General features: G+C 40.0%; 1 protein-coding gene across 4 annotated transcripts in view; it reads right to left on the bottom strand.

Moving 5' to 3' along the window:
- The window catches only part of LOC136377415 (acylphosphatase-1), a 46,989-nt gene that overhangs the window by 3,830 nt on the left and 23,093 nt on the right, over nt 1–20,066 (bottom strand). For 3 of the 4 annotated variants that reach the window (XM_066344181.1, XM_066344173.1, XM_066344172.1), the window contains 9 exons: nt 16,983–17,081; nt 16,201–16,286; nt 14,997–15,101; nt 13,403–13,475; nt 8,969–9,040; nt 7,412–7,523; nt 5,915–6,074; nt 644–667; nt 460–538 (listed from right to left, as the gene is read on the bottom strand). In XM_066344181.1, the coding sequence (XP_066200278.1) occupies nt 460–538; nt 644–667; nt 5,915–6,074; nt 7,412–7,523; nt 8,969–9,040; nt 13,403–13,475; nt 14,997–15,101; nt 16,201–16,286; nt 16,983–17,081 (810 nt within the window). The remainder of the gene's footprint in view (nt 1–459; nt 539–643; nt 668–5,914; nt 6,075–7,411; nt 7,524–8,968; nt 9,041–13,402; nt 13,476–14,996; nt 15,102–16,200; nt 16,287–16,982; nt 17,082–20,066) is intronic. The other variant, XM_066344174.1, reaches the window with a different exon arrangement.

Here is a 20,066-nt window from a genome sequence, read left to right as displayed (position 1 = left end):
TAATTTGCGCCCCTGGGTCTCTGCACAGGCTGTTTCCTTCCCCTGCAGTGAACTCTCCCTTTCATCCTGTGGCTCCATGTCCCTGGGCTCATTCAAAATGTACCTCCTCTAGAGACACTCCTCCACTCACGTAAGTGAGTCTGTATCATAGTCAAATACAGGGTGGGGCAAAGGTTGTCCATATGGAAAATCATACATTTATAAATAGTAATACAAGAAATAAAGAATAAATTGTTTTGCATATGCACAACTGTTGACCTACTTTTGCCCCACCCTGTATATGTGTTGGTACTTTGCTTTGTAAAAGGAATTTTTTAGTGTTCATTTTGAGTGTACTCAGTTTCTTGATCTAAACTGTTCCCTCCCAGAGGCGAGCAGTGACCGTGCCTTCTGCCGCTTTCATACTTGCTGCACCCCTTAGCATGCAGGGGTGCGCCCAGCTGTGGTGCTGCGTCTCACCGTGGCAGGCTTGAGATGCCAGCACCTTCTGGACAGTCAGTGGCAACGTCCCCTGGATGCCTCTTGTGGTCTGGAGTAGCTAATGCATAAACACATTCTTTATTAATGGGGAAAAGAAACAGGGCAATGATGTCTTCTGTGTGTGGTACATCTGTGTGAAACCCCCAATAAGAGAAAAGTTTACCTCCACTTGTTCTCGAATAAATTCCTACAAAGCAAAAAGGAAAACAGGCATTAATCTACTGTTATGTTATACTTGCCCTTTGATAGTTGACAAAATATCTGTTTTCTTCTTTAGAATATTACCCCTTCGGGAGAGTCCCAGCAATATGGCACTTAGGGACAAATAATTTGTTTTAAGGCACTTTAAATATGAAATACCAAGACAACTGAATAGAACTCTTACTGAATAGAGAATATATTTAACTGCTGAAACTTTCCCAGAAGTAGCTCATCAACTCAGAAGGTTATGTAACTGGTGAGAGTAGCCTTGATGATTCAACTGATTCTAAATATCAGGGAGGCACCTCTCTAAGAGGCTGTTTGTATTCATAATCTCAACCAGAACAAGTGTAATGTTACACAGAAACAGAATAAATATACAAGAGTCATCAACACAACCGTGCACTCAGTATAACACTTGCTTAAATATCATAAACATAAGTAGTCACTTAGTTCCCAAAGGCAGGTTTTTTTGTTTTGTTTTTAATGGTTCCCATCAGGTCAAAAAGCTTATTTTCGGACGCATTTTGTTGAGAAGTTTCTCCTCACTAGTATCTCTCTGTCCCAAGGACAGCCTTTTTTAAACAGTTATATCCCTGCTGATGTTAATATCTACAAGAGGATATTTAAAGAAATTTAGAGCAGACACTATTTCATGCTACCAATCTGTTTAAACTCTGGAAGTAACTATTTTGAGATGGATTTCTTTTCCTAGAAATGGCTCTGTGTAAATTAGCTTCCTGAGATTACAACATGGGAGATTTTCTTTTCAAACCAGGCTCAGACACTTCTCTCCCTCCCTCATGCACACTCTTGTCCACCACGCCTATGAATGAGCAGTGCACCGAGAGATTGCTGGCAGATAACTACGTATTTTTTAAAGCACCTATTTTCCCAAACAAACCTAAACAGAAAGATGTCTCATAATACCTGACCCACTCTACAGGCATGTAGAAAGCACTCAATAAATGGAAGTATTATTTAAATAATAATAATAATAATAATAATAATAATAAATATATATAAAAAATACCTGACTCACTAATAAAGCTTAGTGTGGACACAGACCGAACCTAACTTCTTTGCTATTCTCCTTGTGCTTGTATACCTGGGACTAGTAAAACAATAGTGTATAAGCCTGGGGGGGGGGGAACAGACCTATTCTCTGTTCATTTCATATTTCAATGGTTCAATTAATTCTAGATAAGTTAAATAATATATACACATATATATTTTAGCTAGGGAGAGAGAGAGAGAGAAAGAGACAGGGAGAGATGAGAAACATCAACTCGCAGTTGCAACACTTTAGTTGTTCATTGATTGCTTCTTATACTTGACTGGGGGGCTCCAGCCAAGCCAGCGGCCTTGGGCTCAAGCCAGTGACCATGGGATCATTTCAGTGAGCCCCTGCTCAAGCTGGTGAGCCTGCACTCAAGCTGGATGAGCCCATACTCAAGTGGCGACCTCGGGATTTCGAACCCGGAACCTCAGAGTCCCAGGTTGACACTATCCATTGAGCCACCACCGATCAGGAGGTTAAATTAAATAATATGAAAATGGCTCATTCATTAGGCCACAGGATAGAACTTTATAGAAAGATGTATTAGCTATCTTTCAACTGCTAGGATCCAAGTAGCTACCTTTTCTTCAAGACATCAAAATGATTTCAGCTTCTTCCAAAATCAACAGAATCCCTCCCGATCAGCCTGACTTAACATAATCAAGATTTTCTGACACCATAAGCTTTGTTTCAACTTGAAGTAAACTCTTAACGAATAGTCTTTGAAGTTACTTTGGGAAAATATTTTATTATAATTTTCTGGTTAAATACTTAGGGGTTGAATTACAACAAAAGATTCTAAAAGATCCTATCTCTTGGATTTACGACAACTTGGAGGAGAGGCCTTGGAAAAATAAGCTATGTTGGGAGAAAGGACGGTGCTGAAAACAAAGCAAAGGCTGTCTGATCAAAGTGCAGTTTGGAAAGAGTAAAATCAAGGTAGCCCAAAAACTCTTCCTCTGTATGCAGCCAAAGTTCCCAAAAGACTCATATACTCAGCTCCACTTCTGCTCCCTTCACTCATTCCCTGACCCATAGCAATCTGTCTTCAGCCCCACCTGACTCCCAGGAAATGATCCCACAGGGTAATCAATGTCCTTGTAATAGCCAAATCCAACTTGTGATTATTGACCGTTCCCATGTTGCTTAGAACTTCCCTTGGCTTTGGCAATATAACTTTCCCATCTCCTCCTCCCTCGCTGACCAAATAAATTCAAAGACCCTTTCCAGTTTCTTGTTCAGCAGCGGCCTTCCAGACCTTTGCTAAAACATGCATACCTGGAATGCCGGTGTTCCACGAGCTGCCCTTCGTTCTTGTCTCTTTTTGTCTTCACGCTTTCCATGGACAACCCCACTTCCTTTAGACCCTTGCCAGCTTCTGATATATCAAAATATATACACTGCTAACTCCCAAATAGAGACAGGTAGTCCAGCCTTCTTGCCTAAGTGCCAGATCTTTACATCTACCTATGTACTGGACGTCCCCTCTTGGAGGCACATTCAGTGTCCCTGAACTGAGGCTGAGACTCGAACTCCCAGACAGGTGTACTCCTCCTCTCCGACTTCCTTCTTCGGTCAGTGGCACCACCCTCCTTCCAGTCACCCGAGTAAGAACCCTCAAATCATTACTTATCTGTTCTTTATCCCTTTTATATTCCATTGATTGCCAAGGCTTCTTGATTCTGTCTTCCAAACAGTTTCAAATATGTTTCTCCTCTACATTACCACTGCTATTGACTTTGTCTAGTCTTCTATTTGAACCAGTACATAACAACCTCTCCCTGCCCGCCAAAAAAAAAAAAAGGAAAAATAGAAAGAAAAGGAATATTTTCAAAATACTGAGGAATAACCAACAATATGAGATTCTATTTTTAGCTAGACATGCAAGTGTAAAGGCAAAATATTTTCAAAGACAGTTTATCATTAATGGACTCCTTTGTGTATGTGTGTGTATGTGTGTATGACAGAGACAGAGAGAGGGACAGACAGACAGGAAGGGAGAGAGATGAGAAGCATCAGTTCTTCGTTGCGGCACCTTAGTTGTTCATTGATTGCTTTCTCATATGTGCCTTGACCGGGAGGCTATAGCAGACTGAGTGACCCCTTACTCAAGCCAGCGACCTTGGGCTTCAAGCTGGTGAGCCTTGCTCAAACCAGATGAGCCTGGCTGAAGCTGGTGCCTTGGAGTTTTGAACCTGGGTCCTCCGCATCCCAGTTTGATGCTCAATCTACTGCACCACCACCCAGTCAGGCTAATGGACTCTTAAAAGAAGAACTTTTAAGCACGATGCAGTGTATAGAGGGTGTTATATTGAGTATGATGCTTGTAACCATGTCCACACAATAAATTAAAATTTTTTAATTAAAAAGAAAGGACTTCTAAGAGATTTACCCCATTGAAAAGAAACTGGCCTGACCAGGTGGTGGTGCAGTGGATAGAGTGTCAAACTGGGACACAGAGGACCCATGCTTAAAACTCAAGGTCGCCAGCTTGAGCGTGGGCTCATCCGGCTTGAGCACGGGCTCACCAGCTTGAGCACAGGTTCACTGGCTTGAGTGTGGGATCATAGACATGACCCCACAGTCGCTGGCTTGAACAAGGGGTCACTCACTCTACTGTAGCCCCCGCCCCCCATCAAAGCACTTATGAGAAAGCAATCAATGAACAAGTAAGGAGACTAAGGAGCTGCAACAAAGAATTGATGCTTCTCATCTCTCCCCCTTCCTGTCTGTCTGTCCCTATCTGTCCCTCTCTGTCTCTGTCACAAAAACAAAAAAAAGGAAAGAAAGTAACTGAACACAAAGGATGCAAGATGCAACAGTGAAAAAAACGCTGTTAAACAATTTTGGTTAACCTAAATATTGACTATAAAATGAATGACTCCCAGGGGGATTAAAAACAAGTAGATTAAAACAGGCAGCACAGGGATGATGGGAGGGAGTGATGGCTGATTTTTGTGTAGTTTAGCAAGAAAACAGAGAAACAAATTACTTTTAAATTATGTTACATATACAAATTCAAATTTCTAAGCCAGTAGGAAAGAAAAAGAGAAATAAAGAAAACACTAATAGGAAACAGGGATAAAAGGCAACAAAGACAAGATAAATTATGTTTGTTGTTAAAAAAAAAAGAACAAATTAAAAAGTAACGGGCCTCTTCAACACCCACAATGCCGCGTCCTAGCAGCAGCTTTCCGACCTTTCCCAAACATCTGTACATGTGGTCACATTTAAAATGCCATGCGAAAATGTTTCTCACTCTTTCTAACTGGCTACCTACAGGACGAAATGCAAACTACTTAGCAGAATATGTTAAATCCCTTTATGATTTGGTCCTGACGACCTATCTCGCCTCACCTGGTCCCTATATGCAGCTCAGTTTGAATCACATGTATCGGTAGTTCCCTAAACACAGGATCTGAGGCAAGTCTGATCTCTGTTGCTCTGTCTAGAATGCCCTTCTCCTCCCCTCTGTATCTGGCAGGCTCCTGATGTTTTACAGGACATTTTCTAAAAAGGAAAGGAAGCCTGACCAGGCGGTGGCGCAGTGGATAGAGCGTCAGACTGGGACTGGGATGCGGAAGACCCAAGTTTGAGACCCTGAGGTCGCCAGCTTGAGCGCGGGCTCATCTGGCTTGAGCAAAAATTCACCAGCTTGGACCCAAGGTCGCTGGCTCAAGCTAGGGGTTACTCGGTCTGCTGAAGGCCCACGGTCAAGGCACATATGAGAAAGCAATCAATGAACAACTAAGGTGTCGCAATGCACAATGAAAAACTGATGATTGATGCTTCTCATCTCTCCGTTCCTGTCTGTCTGTCCCTGTCTATCCCTCACTCTGACACTCTGTCTCTGTAAAAAAAAAAAAAAAAAAGGAAAACCCCCCCCAGCTTTTCTGTGACAGTTTCCTTGACTTCGACTGTCCTGGGCAGAGTAATCAATTTGCATTTCCATAGCCCTTCTAAACATACTTCAAACTGCCCAAGTTTCACTGTATTTTAATCACTTAAAGGTCCTTCTTCCTCACCTTGCTAATTCATCTTTGACTCTTGCACCCGGCACACAGCAGTTAGTTCATAAATGCTTACTGAATAAAAGGTGAATAGAGAGAGTTTCTAAACAAAATAGGAGGTTACTAACACTCAGCAATTTCAATTTCTGCAACTGTGTCTTACCTCCACGATACTTTTGGTCACGGTAGATCTTCCTCTTCGAAGTTCATTGGCTTCTCTTTCTGCAAAACAGAGTGGTACTTTTCCTACAAGTACCAGAGAATCACCAGTGTCTGGAAACGTAACTCCAAGGCCCAGATCTTCCAGGTTTTCGTGGTAACACCTAAAGAGAGAGCCTCAAATGTAATATTACAACCTCAAATGAAAGTAAAAGTATTACTTCCTTCACATTTCACTACTGGTTCCAAAAACTTGGACGTTTCTCAAAAGCTGTCATAAGTGCCTGACAAGGTGGTGGCGCAGTGGATAGAGCATCGGACTGGGATGCAGAGGACCCAGGTTCGAGACCCCGAGGTCGCCAGCTTGAGCACGGGCTCATCTGGTTTGAGCAAGGTCGCTGGCTCCAGCAAGGGTTTATTCGATCTGCTGTAGCCCCACGGTCAAGGCACATATGAGAAAGCAATCAATGAACAACTAAGGTGTCGCAATGAAAAACTAATGATTGATGCTTCTCATCTCTCTCTGTTCCTGTCTGTCCCTATCTATCCCTCTCTCTGACTCTCTGTCTCTGTAAAAAAAAAAAAAAAAAAAGGCTGTCATAAGCTTTATAAGTTATACTCAAATGTTTTTCTTACATTTATGAGTGTTTAGTATTTTATTACTAAATTTCCTTTTTGAATTATAGTAATCTTTTTTTTTTCTTTTCCATTGAGGGAATTTATTTCTAAGTCTTGTTCCTAAGTTTTAATTTTTCACTGAGCAATTGCTAACTTCTCGTGCTGGCACTTACAAAAGTCTGGCACAAATAAAGGGGCTGAGAGTGTTTGGAATCAGCATGAAAGCAGGGAGGTAATTAACAGCCCCAGGAACTGAGAAGTCCTGATTAATGGGATGTAAATAAATGGATCTGCCTCTAATATAAATCATACCCCAGGGAGAAGGCATATTCCAAAACCTGAAGTAAATTCAGAGATAATGCTCTCTTTCATTTCCAATAAGCTGTGTTGCCCAAAAGTGGGAAAAAGACCCATGCTGTGATTCACGATAGGCTTTGCCCCTTCCTTGTGGCCCAGTGCTTTACTTCTTTCCCATTGTGATTATGATAATGAAAACTAGGGATCTAGAATGCACCAGGGCAAAGCAGAATGGAAGCAATTACTGCAGTGACTTTGCTTTCAGAAACAGCACAGCATAAACACTGCCCGTTCCAAGGAATGGTAAGAATATTCTAAGCCAACTGCTGGAAAAAATTATCAGGGAAACTCTATCCTATACTCAGCAGCTGTGATATAGTGGAAAGAACAGCATGTGGAGTCAGAAAACCTGTATCTGAGTGCCCACTCCACCCCTTAATCGTTGTTACGACCGTGAACAAGTCACATAACCTCTCTTAGTCTCAGGTGTCTCATACAAAAAAAAAAGGAACAACAGTTATGTTTCTACTTCACAGAACTGTGAATATTTACACTATCAACATCATGTGCTCATGGTGGTACTAACCGTAGGAGTCTCCTTTGTTCCTCTGTTACTGTTATCTCTAGTGGAGGACTTACAGTGGAAGACAGTAATCTCTTCCGACCAGAACCTTGTGGCTGTTGTTTCTCATAGGAATCTATTGGGAGAAAGATGAATGGGGTAAGAGTAGGAAGTCTTCTAGATTCAGACATAAATGAAGCACGGTAAGACAGCCATGTAATTACTACAGCGCTTAGCAGTGTGTGCAATGTACAGTTTTAGGCTTTGAATTTCCATTATTAAAGTAAAACTAGCAAATATCCAGTCTGTTTATTCATTTTAGCAGTATTTTCAAAAATAAGAAATATTAAGACTTAAGTCTTACATGCAAATGAACACTGCAATGTTCCTGTAGATAGTCGATAAATGTGACTTTAGTAACAGAGGTGAATAATGTGAATGACCAAGGAAATAAAATGGGTTTACTATATTATCCTGTGGCTCAAGAAGGCTTCCCCATCCTTCAGAAGGGGTTCCCCGTCTCTGAAGAGACTTAGGCCAGTAGAACTATTCTCAAATGGTCCAGGGGCTATAGCAAATAAGTTTTTCCAACACTGTCTCTTACTATATCTTTTCCAACAATTAGGTAGGTCTTCATTTTACAAGGAAAAATGAACATGGAACTAACATCACTGAGATATCTCCCGAGGTCCTCACCTAACTCTCTGACATTAGATCCTTCATTACTTGACCATAGGAGTAAAGATTTTCCTGGTATTTTACCTCTTGGGGGACACTGCTTCATGGTGAGAAAAGGGCAGTGAAGATGAAAAGGCACATACTGACTTTGGAAGAAAACATAACAAATTAGATACTGGCTGCCTCTGGGGAGAGAAAGTAGGTGGGATGAGGGACACGGTTACAAAGAAGACTTTATTATTTTCCCCTTTATACCTTTAAGAACCTATTTGATTATACTACCTAGTCAACACACACTTTAAAATAAAAACAATGTATTGGGCCTTCTGAGCTGTTGGTGGTCTCTGCTTGATGAACCGTGAAGAAGGAACACTGAGATATCACGGGCATGTGGAGCAGCACATGTTTGTGCTGACGTCATAACGCAGCAGCCTAACCCTTAGACAGCCAGTCCCGAGAGGCGATGCTAGATACACAGCAAATGTATCTCCGACTATGTAAGAGCCACATGTTTGAATTAGGAAAGTGAATGATGACATTCTTCCAGTGATAAAAGAAGCCAAACCAGAGTACTGAATCTTAATTTTAAAAAATGGGTTTTTTTCCAATGGAAAAAAGAGAGAGAGAAAGGCAGAAGAGGGGTAGGGGAAGGAGCAGGAAGCATCAACTCGTAGTAGTTGCTTCTCGTATATGCCTTGACCGGGCAAGCCCAGGGTTTCAAACTGGTGACCTTAGCATTCCAGGTCGACACTTTATCCACTGTGCCACCACAGGTCAGGCTCAACTTAATTTTTTTAAAACATACAATTCATTTTCCTCAACAGTCACAGTTAGAAAAACTCTTTCAGGTATACTAATTCTGCTGAGAGTCTCAAATCTTTTCTAGTCCAAACAGATCCTTACCTATAATAAGCTGCTCCAAACGGACACGCTCATGGGCAGCATGCTGATCCACCAAGACGAGCAAATTTCCACCTAGAAGATCACCAAGGATTACTGGAGCTTCAAATGACCAGACCAAGATGAAAACAATCGTGGTGTAGTGAGGGAGAAAAACGTTAATTCAAACAGTCAAGGAGGTGAGCATAAGAGAAACATACTGAGTAGGAACAACTATCCTTTATTTCCTAAAAATATAAAATCATGGGGAGAACTACAACAATGAAAAACTCTTTAGTTCATTAATATTTCATTTATGAAACAAGGTTAAAGCCCTACATTTTAATCTTTAAATACTAATTTTGCTTTATTAATTCAAATTTGATACAATGATGGATCATTAAACAATACGTTATTCTAATTGGCTGGGTTTGGTTTGCAAGCTACGCTGGAACCCATGAAGAATGTAATTCTGCTACACTTTAGATCAGAGGCTCGGAAAATTTTTTTCCATGAAGGGCTGGAGAATAAATGTTTCAGGCTTCTGGGACACATGGTTTCTGTCACAACTACTCATTTTGAACCAAAGCAGCCATAGACAATACGCAAATACTGCAGCTCTGTTCCCATAAAATTTTATATGCGTAATTGTAATGTGTCAAAAATATTCTTCTGCTGCTTTTCCCCAAACATTTCAAAATGTAAAAACCATTCTTATCTACCAGCTGTACAAAAGCAGGTGATGGCTGGACCTGGCCCACCCGTCACAGTTTGCCTTGATCTTCTCAAAGTTTGATGGGTGTTCAAATCCCCGAGGGATCTTACTAAAATGCAGGCTCTGATTCAGCAGGTTACGGGTGGGACACAGGCTTCTGCAATTCCCATAAACTCCCAGGTGACGATGCTACTTAGACTTTCAGTAGCAAGACTTTTGACGCTCAAGTGCAAGAGAGGAGGCAGAATGTCCTGACCCCAAAAGCCAAAACTAATATTTTTCCCAGTAACAGGAGGACTGAGTCTCACATTACTACATCTTTTTAGCTTGTAAGTTTAATACTTTTGGCCAAAGGGTTGAGGTTTATTGCTATTGATTATACTAAAATAAAAGTTCTTCTCTTGAATTTGATCAAAACAGATAATGCCTGTCTTGTTTCTATGACACTCTCAAATCCAGGCCATGGGAGCTAAGATTTAAAGAAAAGAAGGAAGTAATTTTTCTGACAGCATGTGCAACCACAGAAACAAGCCCCAAAATGTTGAATTTTAAACTCCTTTGAGGATAGGAGGAGTTGCAGCTGGTTGTGATGAATACTAGACGTCCTGTACTGGGCAAGCCAATGGAATAAATAATAAATTGTGAGGGAGTAATCTCAAATTTGAAACTAGAGCAAATGTGGATTACCAAGAGTCAGTGACCCTAAAAAATTCAATCCTGTACCTGACTCTGAAGGAATGGTTTATAGTATACACAGTGTTCACAACCTTTTTCATTTCTTGAATGAAGCAGAATACAGGAAGGTAATTTACTAGTGCTTGAAGCTGTATTTTAAATATTTCAACACAAGAGAATACAAGTGGCACAGGGGCAAGATTTTTGTCTGTTACATTCCTAGCATGTATAACAGCAATCGGGTGTATAACAGGCACTCAGTAATTATTTACAGAATAAACCCATGAATCTTTATTCTTTAGGGTATCATAACTTAACAACTACATTTTACTGTAGGTGAAAACATGCAATAGAAATGCAAATATATGATAATAATTTCACTATAATTTAAAACAATAATATATTTGTCCATTACAGAAATATATTTAGATATTAAAATATAAGTAAGTCAGCTACAGGAATAAGTTGCTTTTGGTACTGATGAGCAACAGTAAAAACACATTTTGATTTAGGAAAATGTATTTATAAGAGTACTCTTTGGTGGCAGCTGACCAATACAGTGATCATATAGAATCTGAAGAGAAATTTAAATAGGGCCCTTTTGTTTCTTTGAACATCTACAGGTTTTATGGCTACGCTCATGTCAGGGGTCATTACTAGAGATTTGGATAGAAACAGCAATACTTTTCTAGAAACAGCAATACTTTAATTTGACCTTTAGTAATTCCATATATTTATGATAATTATGATAGGATTTTGGTTAATTTCCCTTTGATCTATGAAGACATTTATTAGACAAGTCTACACTATAAACAGCACAAATGGGAATATTTGAAATACGGAGAGAATTAACTGCTTTCAAACTGCCAAAGCACTTGCCTGCAGGTCTGCTCTTCTGGAGCCAACTCCTCTGCTTGTGCCAGGGCTCTCGGCCCCTCGGGGCTCTTCCGCAGCCTTACAGTACCAAGCATTGTAAGTGTGCTTACAGAAAAGAAAAACGCCTTCTCTCCCCCGCCCCCTCTTTAAGTCCCTCTTCCATGTCAGATTTTTGAGTCTCTCCTTGAAATTATACCTCTTTTCTGAAACAGACCTCATGTGAAGTCCCTGACTCCCACTGTCACAAAACTGAACAGAAAATTTTGGTCCTCATCTTACTTAACCTCTTGGCAGCATTTAAATCTCCTCTTTGCAACACAACCTTCGTCTACTTTCCTTTTATTTCTCTAGCTAGAGAGGAAATAGAGGATAGGTTCCTTCACAGCCTCTTTTGCTGGCTCATCCTTTTCTGATGAGCTGTTATGTGTTGGACTGATTCTAGACTCAGAATCTCTTCTCCTTACCCTTCACTCTTTTCTAGGTAATCAAGTTACACACGCGATTTCAAAGACCGGCTTTACGCCGACAACTTGTCAGAATGCTCTTCTAGTCCCAACCCTGTGATACCCAACCATACTCTTGACATCTTCTTGAACATTTCCAACAGATTTCAGACTGAACTCATGATTTTCACTCTCTGCCTGCTTCTCATCCAACCCCATGATCTCCTGCAACAACATCCACTCAGTTTTGGGGGTCAGAAAAGTAGGAGTCATCTTTGACATACCTTCCTCATATCCAATCTTTCACCAAAACCTGCTGACTTTTATCTCCTAAATATCTTTCCAATGCATTCGCTTCTCTAGTCTCCCCTGGTCCCAGCTTATCCCGTCATTTCCTTGTGATAGTCTCTCTCCAGTTCCTGGGACTGCACCCACACCCAATCCATTCTCCACCCTGCCACCAGAGCAATATTATCAAAATGCAAACGTGATATAACACACGCCATCACAAAAATAACATCAGAACCAATAAAAAGAGAAAACAGAAAGCTTTCAGTTGTTTCCAGGTGGTACTGGACAAAGCTAAACCTGTAATTGGCATTTGAGGCCCGGCCTCATCTTCTTGCTCCCACTCGGACTACACTACAGGTACCCTGCTTCCCCTCAGGGAAGAAGAGGAAATCGCAGGCTATTCCCTCCACCGGAAGACTCCTCCCTCTCCTTCCCCTGGTTAACTCATACTCACACTTCCCGTCTCACTTTACCAAGGACACCTTTCCTGGCCGCACTAAGTCGACTCTCCAAATACACGTTCTCACAGCCTCGTTTCCTCCATCACACTAGCTGGTGTTATTTAACATTTGTGTAATTATCATATTTGTTTCTCCTCCCTGTATTTTCTCCTACTATTGTATCCCTAGGGCCTCATACAGTCTTGCACATATTTACTGACTGAGTTAATATTATTTACAAACTATTATTATTTTACTAAAGCAGATCACCAACAGATTGTACAGGGTGGGGCAAAAGTAAGTTTACAGCTGTTGGTATAAAAAATACAATAATTAATAAATAATAACACAAGAATAAGCTGTTTCATGTACTCACAACTGTGACCCTACTTATGCCCCACCCTGTATTTAACTGTGGATAAACCTAGTACAGTTCATTATATAAACTTTCTATATTATAAAGGGAATACATTAAAATATTTTTTTAATTCTTTTTTTAAAGATTTTATTTATTTATTTTTAGAGAGAGAGAAAGGGGAGGAGCAGAAAGCATCAACTTCTATATGTGCCTTGACTGGGCAAGCTCAGGGTTTCGAACCGGTGACCTCAGCATTCCAGGTCAACGCTTTATCCACTGTGCCACCACAGGCCCATTAAAATATTATTTAAATGTGAAACAAACAAAAACAAACAAACAAAAAAATGTGAAACAATATAAAATATTTTAAAGAACAAAACATGAAAAATTCCCCCTCTGCCCACTCCCATTCTCACTCCAAAGTAACTACTGTTTAATAGCTTAACATGCATCTTCCATATGTATGTCCTACATTATATATGTGTGTGTGTTTATAAAACTAAATATACTTTAAAACTCTTACTTCATAATTTTAATTTAGACTGGTTTTCCATAATCTTTCCAAATCATTGCAATGGTATCGTATAGGAAAAAAAAAAAACCTTACAAGGAGGCTGTCAGAGCGGCTGGTTATTAGTCAAGGTTCAAGTCCAGTCTTACCTGCCTCACCCTTCTCTTCAGGCTTCGTGCTCACTAAACAGGCAATAAACTTGTTATCCACTTGCTGGAGAACCTGCCAGACAGTGAAAGAAGTGGTACGACGCTCCATAAAAATCAACAAGGGCTTATTTCTATAGAAAGAGATAAAACTAAAGAAAGAAAGAGAGAAAACTGTACTTAATTTAGAGTTGTCTGCACTATAACTTTCAGATCTAAACTGAGACAGGTGCTGATGAACCTGAGGGCGTCCTCGGGAAGGAGAAAGGAACGGCAAGCAGAGTGATCAGAAGGCATATAAGGATCACAGACTGAGGCATCTGATAGGGACATGCTCACAAGACTTGAAAGAGTAGACCTGAAATTTTCCCAACACTGACATGCAACTGCTTCTAATATGGTATCAGAATGAGTCTTCTTGATGGGTGATATAACCACAGAATTATTAATATGACCGGAGATCGATACAAACAGAGCCAAAATAAATTTTTAAAATTTATGTAAAAGCAAGGAAAACCATTTTGGAAGAGCCAGTCCATTAAAGCAGTAAGTTAAAAAGCTACCAGCGGCTTTAGGCCTTGGTGGCTCCGCTCTGTCCAGGTACTGATAAGGCTCCCTGCACACCCCCTAACCTACACCACTACCCCAGGGCCTATTTCTGGATCAAGTGTTTGCTCTGGTACCAGGTCAATGCCAGTTAGGAGTTCACCTCGATCTATCCAACCTCCTTAATTTGTTCCCACATAGAAAACAAGGAGACAAAGATACCAGAGATTGGTGTAGAGAGAGGACAATCTAGAAAAAAGTACGAGACAAGAGGTCCCTTTTGGTCTCCTGAGCCATGTCATGTGTAGCCTCACAAACAGAGGGTTTTTTAAAAAGGAACACTGTTGTACATTTAAGGACAATCTCTCTGTAGTATTTAGTTGATCTATAAATTATTGTCAAAATATCAAGTTAATTTATAAACCTTGAAACTGTGAATCTGAATCCATAATTCATCCCTCCAAACCTGCTCCCACTATTAAGGACTTCTTTTTCTTTGTAATTAATTTCAGTCCTTTTCTTTTTCTTCTGATGATAAAGTTCCAGAAAGATTTTAAAAAACACATATGCCTTGCCTGACCAGGCGGTGGCGCAGTGGATAGAGCGTCGGACTGGGATGCGGAGGACCCAGGTTCGAGACCCCGAGGTCGCCAGCTTGAGCACGGGCTCATCTGGTTTGAGCAAAAACCCACCAGCTTGAACCCAAGGTCGCTGGCTCCAGCAAGGGGTTACTCAGTCTGCTGAAGGCCCGCGGTCAAGGCATATATGAGAAAGCAATCAATGAACAACTAAGGTATTGCAACGCGCAATGAAAAACTAATGATTGATGCTTCTCATCTCTCTCCATTCCTGTCTGTCTGTCCCTGTCTATCCCTCTCTCTGACTCACTCTCAATCTCTGTAAAAAAAAACAAAACAAAAACAAAACAAAACAAAACAAAAAAAACACATATGCCTTGACCAGGGTGGTCTAATAAATCCAATTTCACAAGAGTTAGCCTAGCTTAGGTCTGTTACATAGTTCTTATGAGATTTCAAAGTCAATCTTTTACCTGCATGGAATGAATCATGTCTTTGGTGAAACGGTAGGGAAACAAGATGTTGTGGATTTTAACTGCGAGGCTTTCAGCCTGACCGCTGCTGACATCAACAGCAACCTAGAAAGACCCAACACAAATACAACTTGAATTAAAATTTTTTAGGTCTGCAGAACTGTTTTACCGAAGATCTCAAGGTACTTTAAAAACATTCATTTTCATAGAATCTACCAGCGGTATGCTGAGTTCAGAGAACTTGAAGAAATTCAAAAGGCTCTATGAACAAAATTACTGACAAAAGCGGACACTATTTCAGAATAACAACTTGTCCAGGCTCCATGATCAAGTCCTTACAGGCACCTTAACTGAAGAATCAATAATTAAACTCTCATCTATTCTAAACCCTCATTACAACTCACAAAGTACATTCTGTGACAACCACTGAGGAGAGAACACACACTCAGTTCCAATGATGAACTAACTGATCCTCCAGTGGAAGATTCACTAATTTAACGACAGTTTTTAATATCACCACTCTAAACACTTTGCCAAAACTACAAGTCATGGTTTTTAAAAGTAGCAAACAGGCCCTGGCCAGTTGGCTCAGTGGTAGAGCGTTGGCCTGGCGTGCAGGAGTCCCGGGTTTGATTCCCGGCCAGGGCACACAGGAGAAGCGCCCATCTGCTTCTCCGTCCCTCTCCTTCCTCTCTGTCTCTCTCTTCCCCTCCCGCAGCCAAGGCTCCAATGGAGCAAAGTTGGCCCCGGCGCTGAGGATGGCTCTGTGGCCTCTGCCTCAGGTGCTAGAATGGCCCTGGTTGCAACAGAGCAATGCCCAGATGGGCAGAGCATCGCCCCCTGGTGGGCGTGCCGGGTGGATCCCAGTCGGGCGCATGCGGGAGTCTGTCTGACTGCCTCCCCGTTTCCAACTTCAGAAAAATACAAAAAAAACACAAAACCCTCAATAAAAGTAGCAAACACATTTACTAGTCCCGCACTGATTACATATGTTTAATCCAAAATTAGAGCTGAGCTCCCCAAAATGCTATGAATTTTGATTCTTCCTTTCTACCCGAAACATTCATTTCCAAATAAACTATTTGAAAACACACCCACTTTCCATTCAAAATTACAAATTAGTACAGTCAGTCATGCCCATATCCAACGTAAATGAAATTCAAATTTTAAAATGACGAGCAAAGAAAAACTGCTGTAGACCCACCTCTGGATAACGGGCAAATACTGGATTTTCCCATTCTGAGAACAAAGACTGAAGCGATGTGCTACCAACGGCATCGTCCACAGTGTCTAGTGCAAAAGGGGACAGGTAAAGTTGGCATCAAGAGCCTCAGGAAAAAAGGTGAATGCCATCTCATATTTGGTATGGTACAGCCTCAAGATCAAAGATCAGACACATTATTCTGAGATTCTACAATGGTTCAGCGTTCCCTATCTCTAAATTGTTTTTATCTGTTACTTTTTAAACTAGGAGTTGATGACTGTATCTTCTGGCATTATAGCTTTTTCTCCAAATTATTTGCAAGAGATATTTCAGAATGCAAGTCCAGAAGAAAGTGGTTGAAATTAATAGCCTTACTTCCTTTAGTAAAAAGCATACCTTATCTATTTTTAGAAACAAAAACCAAATAATATCTGTAGTTTTTTTAAAAAAAAATAAGTTTTGCTTACATAAACCTATTGTAATACGGAGTACAATGTAATCTTTAAAAATAACAAACAAGTTCTCAGGCACAAGACTCCACAGACTGCATAATCACCCAGTATTGACCTGAAGTCTGGAAAAGTAATTTCTGATCTAAATGCATGCACAGAACTACTTAGTTCTGCTGTTTAATAGGACCGTGGGGTATTCCTGGTTCCAGTAAGGCACAGCTGGCACTGATCAAGCTTAATAATACAACCCAGCTGTTTTGTTTTGTTTTTTTTTAATTAGCTGGTACATTGTGTACTAGGTGTCCCAGCAATTTCTGTTATTGCCCCTACCTCTGTTATTCTGTCTCATCACAGTTCTCTCTTCCCGAGCTCTAGGAAGGAAAGGAAGAACAAGGTCGCTTCTAAAAGGATGACACCTGTACTGAGATCCTAAACGTAAGAAAAGAAAAACCTAACATTTGAATTCAACGTATAAATAAACTTAAAAATTAAGTTAATTAAATCACTTTCTGCATAAACTGAATCAAGACATAAAGGCAGACTACTAAACATTAGATTGAGGGTCAAAAGTTCTTTAATGAAGTTACTCTGCTAACTTAGGAATTTACATTAATGCTTAATCCTATTATCCGTGAATACTAGGCAGAATGAGGACCTAAAATAGATCACTGATTCTCAATGGGGGCAATTTCACATGGGGATATAAGGCAATATCTTGAGACATTTTTGGTTGTCACAACTTGGGTGAAGGGCGCTACCGGCATGGAGCAGATAGAGGCTAGGAATGCTGCTAATAATAAGAATGTACTAGGCAAACTCTGCAACAAAAATTATTTAGTCCAAAATGTCAACAGTGCCACAGCTGAGAAACACTGTGTTAAATATATAATGGTACTTGTCATCCTTTACTACTGAGTACAACCTTCACAAGTCCCCAATTTATATGTCTCTTATCTCAATATATGTATCTATTATAATATTTATCTCATCACGTTATAATCATACTTAGATAGCTTTCTTATCTAATAGACTGTGAACTCCTAAAAGCAAAATCAGTTAATTTGCGATGTGGGAGGGCCCAGCACTGTATGAACAATCAATCAATGACTGAATAAATAAATGAATGAAAAGTTCTCAATTTAAACTCTAAAGTCTATTAAGATCTGGCCCAAATTTACCCACCTCTCTGAGGAACAATCAGTTTTGTGTTTTAGAAACAATGCTGAATCTGACAAATTAAAAAAAAAAATTCTTTCCATTGATTTGAGAGAGGGGTGGGGAAGGAGAGGAGAAGGGAGAGAGAGAGAGAGATGCATCAACTCATTGTTCCACTTAGTTGTTCCCTCATTGGTTGCTTCTTATATGTGCCCTGAGGACCAAACCCATGACCCCGGCATGCCAGGACAATGCCCTATCCACTGAGCAGGCCGGCCAGGCTCTGAATCTGACAGTTTTAGAACAGGGCAAAACATGATGAAACTATTATTTCAAAAAGGTAAATCCATTGGACAAAAACTGGAGACAGATGAATAATTCAGAATGGTAAAATTAAAGCGGGAAGTGAAATCAGGTTGCAGAGTTAACGACATTTTAAAGAGAAAAACCGCCAAGAGACTGGACACAACTTAAAATTACCTTCATATTTCCTTTCTTCTGTGCAGTTAAGTTCATCTCCTGATGATTCCTCTAACGTTTTTATGGACAGTTCAACAATGGCCTAATATCCTGCTATACACCAGCCATTTCCACAAAGGTAACACGCTATGTAAATGGAGGGTGCTTAGGAGCCACCCTTTCAAGGAACTTGTTTCTATATCCAAATTATTGATACTTCACTTTCCATTATGAAACTCTGAGTCAATATGACCCTCAAAAGTTCATTAGGAGACTTGTTAACCCAGAAAGTTAAGTAGGTTAAAGTGTTTTTTAAACATCTAGATTTATTTAACAGAAGCAGATGTTTATGTTGAGTATGGCGGCCAACCAGGATTTCTCCCTTTAACAACAGCCATCTCAGTTTAACGTAATCCAGCTATTTTTTTACCATATCAGAAGCAGTTGCATTTCAGGAAGATGAGGTGCCAGTTCCTTAGATTTATCTCTGATAAGCATTCAGTATAAATCAGGACATAAAACTATAGATTGAAAAACACATGTGTCTTTAAGAGCAACCTGAGAGTCTCAGGGGCACATTGAAAGAAAAGGGCTTTCTTCTATTTAATACTTTGAAAGTTACTAGAGTAATTTTTTTCACAAGGAAAAAAAAGCCCGCTGAAAAATAAAGATCTTATTTAATCTCAAATCAGAGCCTCCTTCCAGAGATATTAATCCTAAAGAGAAATTATAAATTTGCAATTAAATTCATGTAATTTATATTCTTTTGCAACATTTAAGACTTTTAATATGGATGCACACTTAATGTTTATCCTCCTGATGCAAAACCAAGATTATCGCCAGATGGAAATCAGCTTTACCATCTCCCAACATCTGGCTCTAAACACACTGCCAAAACAATGTCACTTTTAATGATGCCTTAGACTTGAGAACTGAGTCCCAGTCTAGGTTCTGATGTAGCCTTGTTGTATAATCTAAAAGCCACATTAGCCTTACCTGTGGTGGCCCAGTGGATAGAACGTCAACTTGGAACGCTGAGGTCGCCAGTATGAAATCCTGAGCTTGCCCAGTTAAGGCACACAGGAGAAGCAACGAGTTGATGCTTCCCACTCCTCTCCCTCACCTTTCTCTCTCTCTCTCTCTCTCTCTCTCTCTCTCTCTCTCTCTCCTCTCTCTAAATCAATAAGTAAAATCTTTAAAGAAAAAAATAAAACCCACATTATTGTCTTCCTGAATAATAGCTACTTATACAATAAACAGGTCAAGTGGATTAGCATATGCGTTGTAAGTACATTTGAAAAGCACAGTTATGAAAGTATATGTTTAACCTATATTCCAAAAAGAAAATTATGGTCAAGTCCTATTTTCTAAAAAAACAAACAATAACCAAAACATATATATTATTATATAACTGCTCACAAAAATTAGGGGATATTTCAAAATGAATATGAAGCAATAAAATACCCCCTAATTTTTGTGAGCAGTATATATGTACTGAGCCATAGATTTTACTGGGAAACCTAGGATGATTACAGGGTCACTCTGGCTGTTGACCTGGGAACTGCAGAGAGCAACCTGCAGAAATATACTATACTGCCATTGCAGGTGCCTTTACATTTCTAGCAGAGTTGTGTGTTTGGGAGTGAGGGGGAAGCAGGCTAGGGAAGCACAGTTGATCTTCTCTACCATTAATAGTACAATTTCATTAAAAAACTGTCTCACCCTCTTACATGTTACACACCCATAGACACATATATGTGCACTTCCATTCTATAAGTCTTTCATGGCATTTCTTGACTT

Source organism: Saccopteryx leptura, chromosome 6 (genome assembly GCF_036850995.1).
Source record: "Saccopteryx leptura isolate mSacLep1 chromosome 6, mSacLep1_pri_phased_curated, whole genome shotgun sequence".
In the NCBI taxonomy this organism is placed as follows: domain Eukaryota; kingdom Metazoa; phylum Chordata; class Mammalia; order Chiroptera; family Emballonuridae; genus Saccopteryx; species Saccopteryx leptura.
This window is presented reverse-complemented; position numbering and strand designations above follow the sequence as displayed.